This window comes from Eurypyga helias, unplaced genomic scaffold, assembly GCF_000690775.1.
Source record: "Eurypyga helias isolate BGI_N326 unplaced genomic scaffold, ASM69077v1 scaffold20851, whole genome shotgun sequence".
Lineage (NCBI taxonomy): Eukaryota > Metazoa > Chordata > Aves > Eurypygiformes > Eurypygidae > Eurypyga > Eurypyga helias.
Window position 1 is genome coordinate 9861 of NW_010233002.1, and position 8688 is coordinate 18548.

An 8688-nucleotide genomic window follows, 5' to 3' on the forward strand; every position below is an offset into this window, starting at 1 on the left:
TCCCCCCCTCCCCGGCTTGGCTGCCTGGTCCCTGACCCCTTCCTGGCAAAGGAACCGGGTTGGCAGGATCCAGCCCCACTGGGAAGGGGCAGCCGCCTCGCCGGCTGGGGACAGCAGGGCGCGAAGCATCCTGCCTGGGGCTGGCGTGCGTTGTGGGGGGGTTAAAATCCACACAATCATTGATTGGAAGCCAGGAGTGTATTAAAAACCTCTCCCACGCGACTTTCTGGCGGGAGGCGCACGTGGGGTTTCATTGTGCAGGAGGTGTTTCTGTTTGCTGCCTTCTCCCGAAATCTTTTGAACTTGGAGAGCAGCAGCAAAGCACCCACGGAGCTGCTTTTCCCTCCCCGTGTTTACAGTTTGCTGGGGGTGTTTTTGAGCCCCTCGAAGGCATCGGGGCTCGGCTTTACCCACCTTTGCAAAACAAAAGGAAAATGAGCGCATTGTCACCCCCTTCAAAGGGGCTGCACCAGGTTTGAAGCAGAGAGGGCAGAGCACGAGGAAAAAAGAGGGAAGATGCTCCCGGCCTGCAGCAGAAATGGGTATTAAATGTTAATTTAATACCATTAAATTAATCCAATTGAATTGGTTAATTTAATACCAATTAAATACTATGGGTGTCCTGTTGCTGGCATCCCCAGCATCAGCCTCACGCAGCCTGGGCTTTCCTCATGTGTGACACGTTAGATTTAAAGTCGATTTAATTCCTTTGGCAGAGGCGTGTGGCTGAGCTCTTCCCCGGCTGATGCCACCTGAGCTCGCCCCTTCACAGGCTCTGCTCTGTCTTGAGCAGGTGGGTCCTCTCAGTCCTTTCCAAGTATGTCCGGAAGGGCTGGGAGAGCCAAGGGATTTGGGTGTTGGAAATTTTAAGCCCTTCCTGGAAAAGCAAGGATTAGTAGTTAAAGCTGAACATGCCTCAGGCATGAAGTGACTCGCGTTGATGGGGAATTGAAAGAAAAACAGTGCTGGAAAGAAGCAGGAGTGTGTTCTGGACCCCCTCCCCAAAGTGGAATGGGTCGGGGAGGACCCCGGCACGTGACAGAAATAATTACGGAGCTTCTAAAGTTACTGGTTCTCTCCGTACGTCGGGTGTGAAGGGTATGGTGATGCTGCAGTTCGTCAGATGAGTTGTAGCATAAAAAATCCCTTGTAAACGCCTCAAACGGCTGAGTTCACATAGGCTGGGAGCTCAGGGGCTCGTGAACGTTTCTGGGTGTTCATTGTTTGCTTCCACTTTGCCGTGCAAGTGGTGAAGCCCCGATGGTCCAGTCCATCCTCCTCCTCTTCCCCCAAAGCCAGGGCTGTGCTGAGGTTCCCCAGGGAGGAGCAGGATGGGGAGCGGGATGGGTGACATTGTGGCCACCCCACAGGGAAGCTGAAGGAGTGGAGCCTCCTCTTCTACGGGACAGCTGAGCATCCCTACACCACGCTGGGCAGCCCCCCGTCCCGCGGGAGGGCGCTGGAGGTGCTGGCATCGGAGACGGAGCCCTCGAGAGCTGCCTTCCTGCAGAGCCAGGTTGAGGTGGTGGAGGAGGAGGAGGAGTATGCGGGTAAGCACTGGGTGAGCCGCCACACCGTCTTCCCCAAAGTACCCCGGAGGATGCCAACGGGGGGAGCCAGGAGGCCTGATCCTGCCCAGAGCCAAGGCGGGCTGGGAGGAGCGGTGCCTGCGGCCAGCGCGGGGCAGCAGGATGGCAAAATTAGAAGGTAGCAAAACGCCCCGTCCCTGAGCTCCCACCACAAATTGGTGGTGCAGCCATCTGGGGAGTAAAAAAAGCTCCTCTGCCCACCTTCCCCACGGCGTGGGCATGGGCAGGCGTCCTGCTTGTCCTCGAGGAGTGGGTCCGGCCCCTCTTCCAAAGCTGCTCCTGTGCCAGGGTGTTCAGCCGGAGGGTGGCTGGGTGGGATTCATGCCGGGGAGGATGAGCTGGAGGAAAGGTGAGCCATGCAGCTCCGTACAATAGATAAGATACACAAGATCTGTAAGATAATAGATGGAGGATAAGACAGGCACTGGGTCCCCAGCCCCTTCCCTGTGTCTGTTAGTCCAGGGAGGGTGTGCTCGGAGCATCTTGGCAGCGAGGACTGGGGCATGCTCAGCCTCTCCTCTCCCTGAGCTGAGCCGGTCTCTCCCATCTCAGGTCCGTGCCACCCCGAGTGTGGAGACCAGGGCTGCGACGGCCCCAATGCCGACCAGTGCTTGAACTGCATCCACTACAGCCTGGGCAGCATGAAAGCGGGCAGGTGAGGGGGGATGGGGGGTCCCTGCGTGGTGGCAGCACCTTTCCCAGGGCTTGCACTGTGGTGTGGGTGATAGAAGTTGGTTTGCACAGGGAAAGAAGCTTTTGAGAGTGAAAATGGAGGGAGGAGGAATGTGGGGATCCCTGCCCCGGGCTAGGGTACGATGGTGTGTGGGACACAGAGCTGGGGAGCCCTGGAAGAGCTTGGCCATGCAAGTCCTGGTGGGGAACAGGCGTTGGCTTCACCAGCCGGGGTCGTCCATGCCTGAGGGACAGGTAGCTGAAGTGCCAAATCACTTCTGGAATTGGTGTTTCCACTCCTCAATCTCTTGTGCTGGCACAGGGAAAATTAACCCATAGTCGGGGTCGCTGGCCAAGAGAGTCCCTGGCTTTTTGCTGCAGAGCCACAACATTCAAGATGCCCCAAACCTTAGAAATAAGTAGTAAATGAGCCAAATCACCATCAAGGCTGGGGGATGCCCCGAACGCTGCGGGTGAGGGGACAGAGGCAGGTGCCAGGCTGCCAGGAGGAGGCCGGGTGTTGGCACCAAAGCCCAGGTGCTGTCGGTTCCTTCTCCAGGGTGTGCGTAAGCTCATGTCCCGCGGGGTTTTTCGGCGACAAAGGTGGCCGGAGGTGCCGCCGGTGCCACAAGGGCTGCGAGCGCTGCATCGGGAGGGGACCGACCCAGTGCACAGCGTGCAAGAGGAGCCTCTACCATCACCAAGAGATGGGCACCTGCATGGTGCTGTGTCCGCCTGGGTTTTACGCCGAGGAACGTAAGGATGCTTATCACTTGCAAGCTGTGGCATGATGATATGCATGTTTGCTTCTATTTTGAGTGCTACGGGTGGAGAAAACACCTTGTTTTTTGAGTGTTGGCTTTGAATTTCCCCCCCTCCACCCGCTTTGCGCAGTGAAGGGAGAAGGAAAACGTCTGGATGTTCAGAGGGTGGTGCAAAGCAGAGGCGCTCAACTCAGCAATTAATTAGAAGACTGTAATTAATACTCCTAGCTGCATGCAAAGCATATTTCTTCTTAGCAAGCAATGACGGATAAGGTCATCTGCAATAGCAGCGACCTGCCAGCGTGGGGGACGTGCCTCTCCTCCCCAGGGAGCTGGCGCTGGGGTGCACTGGGGTTGTGCAGCTCTGACTGCCGCTTACAAATCACCATCTGGATTTTATTCTCCCTGCCTCGCTTTGTTTTTTGAAAGGTCAGAAACGCTGTCTGAAATGTCATCAAAGCTGTAAAAAATGTGTCGGTGAAGCAGACAAATGTACTGCATGCAAAGATGGATTCAGGTAAGACAGCAGCACGGGAGGAGTTTATACCTGCAGCGTTGGTACCTGTGGTTTACATTTAGGAAAACTGATGGGAAATTAGGGGGTGAATTAGTTAAAGACCCAAGATGCTGCTTCCGTGGTACTACAGCTGTGGTGTGGAGCTGGGAATTGAAAGGTGTTGCTTCATGTCCCTTTCGTAGCTGAAAAGCATGATTTAAATTAAACTTCCTTTTCTCCAGTGCTTGCCAGGGTGGTGGGTCAGTGCTGTGGGCTCAGAAGCGCTCATCTAAATTTGGTGACCTGCAACCAGAGCAGCTCCTGCTGTCACAGCATCTCAAATGGGGGGAAAAAAGCAATTTCCTCCACACGTTGCAAAGCGCTTGTTTCCTCACGAGTCTCAGGCGGCTCCATCAGAGCCATCCCAGCCAAATGGGGCACTGGCTTTTCCTCACCCAGCAGAGCCGGTACCAGGCTGAGCTGCTCCAGGCAGGCTGAAAATGCTTCCTGCTCCTTGCAAGTGCAGAAACCCTTCCCTCTGCGTCATCCCTGCAGGAACATTTTATCCGATGTACCTGTTGAGTGGGGCTAGTATAGGATCGCAGTTCCCGACTCTGTGAGGAGCGCCGGGTGCCCTTGCAGCTGGCCCCATGGCCTCTGTGGGATGCAGAGCCCAGCCATGCTGGCGAGCATCACCGGCACAGGGGAGAAGCTGTTTTCAATCCCCAGACTCACATGGAAGTATGAACCCATAGCATTTTGCTTTGCTCAGAGGCTGTAAACGGGCCAGAGCTACGGTGTAGCAGCAGGGCTTTCTCAGACAAGGAAATTGCTGCTGCCAAAAGATTATCTACTCCCCCAGAAAAGGAAAAGTGGAAGCACTTGTCAGACATAATCCGCACGGCGCTTGCTTTTTATTGTCCAATATCCTTTTAAGCCAGGGCTTCAAATCATCCCTGCTGTGGTGAAGCAGCACCGGCCCAGACAGGGCACTGAACCAATTTCCTTTCATTCTGGGGAACCTCATGGTGCAAAAGGTCTTTGGGAGAGCCTGGCTGGCTGCCTGCAGGGAAAAAATGATTTTATTTCCTCCTGGATACTTGATTAAGGAACCTGCAGCCTTCCCTTTGGTCCAGGCAGGACTTTAATTTCTCCTGAAGTGTTGGCTGGCTTTCCAACGCCTCCTGCGCTGTGGGTTGAGGCGGCTGTAGGGCACTGGGGGATGCGGGGATGGGGATGTGTCCAGTCCCCAGAGCCTGGAGCTCCGGGTGCAAATGTCCTCACTGCTTTCCCGGCAGCCTGGCAGGAGAGAGCTGCGTGCCGGAGTGCCAGCCTGCCATGTACCTCAGCCGAGAGCCCCGGCGGTGTGAGACCTGCTCCGCCAGCACAGGTACGTCCTTCGTCCCGAAGCGTCCCCATGCAAAACCCCAAAACCCTTGTGAATCAAGGGCTGATGCCCACAGCGCCCATCCCGAGCCAAGGCAGAGTGTGCCGGAGGAGAAGGAATCACAGCTCTCCAGCACATCCCACGAAGTGCTGGGAATATTTTCATATTTGAAAGGTTTTTAGGGAGTTTTTACATTTTTATTAGAGCCATTCTTTATTTCCCAATCCCTCTGAAACCAGGTGCTTCAGTTTAATAAGGTTGCGGGGGAGGCCATAAAACCCTCTCGGAGTGATGGAAGATGGCTTTGCAGAGTATAAAAATGTCAGGTAGCCGAGGCGTGTTATCCCAGCCGCCCCACGGGGCCGGGCTGGCCGCTGCCGGCTTCCCTCTGCTGCCCAAAGTCGCGCAGCGTTCCCTTTAAATCCTGCCTTTTTCGCTTTTTGAAAGTCCAATTATTTTCCATTGTTAATGTTTGCGTCTGCCCTCGAAATCATCATAGATCTGATGATAATATGATCTCCAGACAATTCATGTTCAGTGGTGTGAATCTCATCTATCATACATGGGCAATTTCCTAAGACTAAATCCAAAATATTTATTGATCTTGTTGGCAAGCGTGGAAGGGAACAGGCTCTTAATCCCTTAAGAAAATTACTTCCCTTCTAATTCTTATTCCAGTCAGTGTAAATGTACTTCACCACAATTATTTTTCAAGCTTTTCCTCGTCTCCTTTTCCTGCATAACCATTTCTCAAGCCCGACACGTGGAAGGCCTCTAATAATACCACCTCCATCACCACGGTTTGCCGTCCGGCCGCAACACACCAGCATCGGAGTGGGGCCCTCTGCTCTCCCAGCTCCTCTCCCGAGTCCTTCCCTCCTCCAGCTCCTCCACAGCCCAATTTAGCATCTCTTCTTTTCCACATTTTACTCTGTGTAGAGCGGGAAAGCTAAACCAGTGCACGCTTGGGAGGGGTGGCTGATGCACCGGAGGGGATTTTGGTGCGCTCTTCCACAGTGAGACCTTGTGGGGCAGGAGACCAGGTCTTGGCTGGGTTTTTGGGATGGAAGCTGTTTTTTTGGGGGGATGGAAGCTGAGTTTTTTGGAGTGGGAGCCAAGCAGCAGGACCATGGTGGCTGTTCAATCCTGGGCAGAGCCGAGCTGGGGCCTCCGTCTCCTATGGGGCTGTGGCCGTGCTGGTGCAATGTGGCTCCCGTCTCTGAAACCGCCCACGTCACCTACCCTTTTCCCTCTCCCTACAGGGCCGGGTGAGGAGGACTGTGCCCCTTGCACCCCTGGGGCCTCCGCACCCCACTGGCGCTGCGTCCCCGCCTGCCGTGAGGGTTTCTACCCTGCCAACAGCCACGGGCTGCCCAACAAAGTCTGCAAGAGGTATGGAACCACCCCGATCATGACTGGAGCAACGGCGGGACTGATGGGGAGTGCTGGCAGCAATGATAAAAAACCCCATAAATAACTCTGAAAACAGCTTGCAGCTGGAGCTGTTTACTCGGGAAATTAAAATAGGGATGAGGGAGCCAGGGAAGCTGTGGGGCTGGACCCCACACACCCCTGCCCTATAGATTTAAGAGCAGCAAAGCTGCATGCTCCCCCGCCGCAGCCAGCCAGCCAAGGTGTCTTAGGGCTACGGTGGAAGCGTCTCAGCCCCGGCCCCAGGCTCTTTGGAGGAGGTGTGGGAGGAAGGAGGAATGGTGATGTTTAGGCAAATATTCCAGCTTTCCATCAAAACCTGCTCCATTCGCCCCACGGCTGTGTTGGAGGAGCGTTCGCCCGCTCTCTGGCCCAGCACGGGGGCTGCGTGCAGGAGACGGGGAGATGCCGGGAGGCAGCAATTTGCTCCCACTCGCTGGCACTCTGTGCTTTAAGTGGGGAGTGGGTGTGGATTCAGCCTCATTAAAACGAACATGAAAGGATTAAAGGTGACTTGGGAACATGCAGCACAGTGCCTGCCCGCCCAGGGTTTTGCTCACCCACACTGGCTATCCGGCAGGGAGAGCAGGGATCCAGCATCCCTTCCCAGGGATTTTGGGTATGGGCTTTGCAAGCCGCCATTCCCAGACGGGAGGCACAGCTGATGGACTCTTATTCCCTGAGCAAATGGTTGGAGCAGCACAGATTCTCCTCATAGCCCTTTTTCTAACTGGGATTGCTGGGAAGAGGTGCATGTCCCACTGAGCCTTCCCAACAGGCAAGCACCTTTGGGACATCACTAGCTGTCCCTGGGCATTGAGCTGGCACCACCAAGCTCATTTTTCCCAGGGCTTCAATAACTTTTCAAGCTTCAGATTCCCTGTTTTCCACATCCTCCGGTTCAGCCTGGATGTCGCAGTGCTAGCAGACACGGTACCTGACCGACGGCCTGTTTCGGGTGGCCGCGGTGTCAGTGCCAGTTCAGATGACGGTGGGGTCTCTGTCCCCAGGTGCGATGACCACTGCTCAGCCTGCGAGGGCTCCAGTGGAAACTGCCTCAAGTGTAAAGAAGGTTTCAGCCTCCTCGGCGGCTCCTGTGTAACAAATGAAACCTGCACCAACGGTAAGCAGTTGTGTCAGAACCACTGGCACCGTAGTAGCAAAAATTAGGGGTTTTGGGGGTTCCTTTTGGAGCAGAAAGGTGAAAGCAATGCAGCGTCTGGGCTTGCTGGGGCACGGCTGCAGCAAGCTGGGCTCCGGCTGCGGTGGGCAGGCGGCTTACCTGGCAGATATCTGCCTGTTGCTCAAATGCATCCAAGCGTTTGTATTTCATTATAGTTTAGTCTTGGGGCTAATTCTCCCACTCACTGCAAAGCTGCTTTATTCCTTCATTAAAACCCTGTGAAAGATGCCCTTAAAAAGGGACTCCTTTTCAATTCTCTCCTCCAACACTGGAACGAGTTGCACCGCCTGTTACGTGCAATGTTTGTTTACTTAAAATGTTAATCTGCTCTCATTTTCTCTTGTTCCTGCTTCGGGCTCCCAGCTGACAAGACTTTCTGTGAGATGGTGAAATCAAACAAGCTCTGTGAAAAGAAGCTGTTTGTGCAGTTCTGCTGTCAGACGTGTCTTATGGCCGGGTAAAGTTCAGCGGCTGCATCCATCCAGGACTTCCACCAACTGCCAGCTCAGTTTTGCCAAATGTTTAGGACAAAAGTTTATTTTTTCAGCTTTGGGAGAGTTTACATGGTGCTGTCAAGCGTTCGCTCGTAAGTTTGATAGCTTTAATATCACTGTCAGCGCGTTTCTATAGCAATGTGTTAAGCAGAGATTGGATCGTACCCTGAATGATCAAGTCCTGAAAAGCAGCAGCAGACAAGCGGTGATATTAACACTCTCAAACACTCCTCGTGAGCAGGGACCGATGCATGATCCATGTACCCAAGCTTGGTTCTTTGCAGAAATCCTACTGATCTGCCCGCTCCGAGGGGCTGGCAGGAGCCCTTGCTGCAAAGGATGCAGGACTTCACACATCTGCGAAGAAAGAGCCGTTTCTGGCTCAGTTTTTGGTACCCTTTTCTGCTAGGTGACGGCTGACGTAAACCTGCATTGCAAACGGCCAGAACCATGCTCTGTACATACGTCAAACGATGAATTAGGTGGTTCCCGGAGCGGTGCCCTAATGCCTGCTCCGGCACTCCTGTTCGGATTCGGTCGGTAGCTGTTTCTCTCTGGCCGTGGGAATCACTGGAGAGTTGAGGACCAAAGCGAGAGCTGATCCACGAGGCTTTGCGGGCACATCAGCCCCGTGAGCCTGGCAGGGCTTTGCTCTGCAGGCAGCTGCAGGCG

At 54.5% G+C, this 8688-nt stretch overlaps 1 protein-coding gene across 1 annotated transcript in view; it reads left to right on the forward strand.

Annotated features, from left to right (window-relative positions):
- Positions 1-7983, forward strand: part of PCSK6 (proprotein convertase subtilisin/kexin type 6) — a gene marked incomplete at its 5' end in the record, with an annotated part of 14408 nt that extends 6425 nt beyond the window's left edge. Inside the window, 8 exons of the mRNA XM_010161601.1 lie at positions 1371-1550; positions 2142-2244; positions 2821-3017; positions 3455-3542; positions 4820-4911; positions 6171-6300; positions 7350-7462; positions 7886-7983. Coding sequence (XP_010159903.1) covers positions 1371-1550; positions 2142-2244; positions 2821-3017; positions 3455-3542; positions 4820-4911; positions 6171-6300; positions 7350-7462; positions 7886-7983 — 1001 coding nt within the window. The remainder of the gene's footprint in view (positions 1-1370; positions 1551-2141; positions 2245-2820; positions 3018-3454; positions 3543-4819; positions 4912-6170; positions 6301-7349; positions 7463-7885) is intronic.
- Positions 7984-8688: the final 705 nt, after the last annotated feature.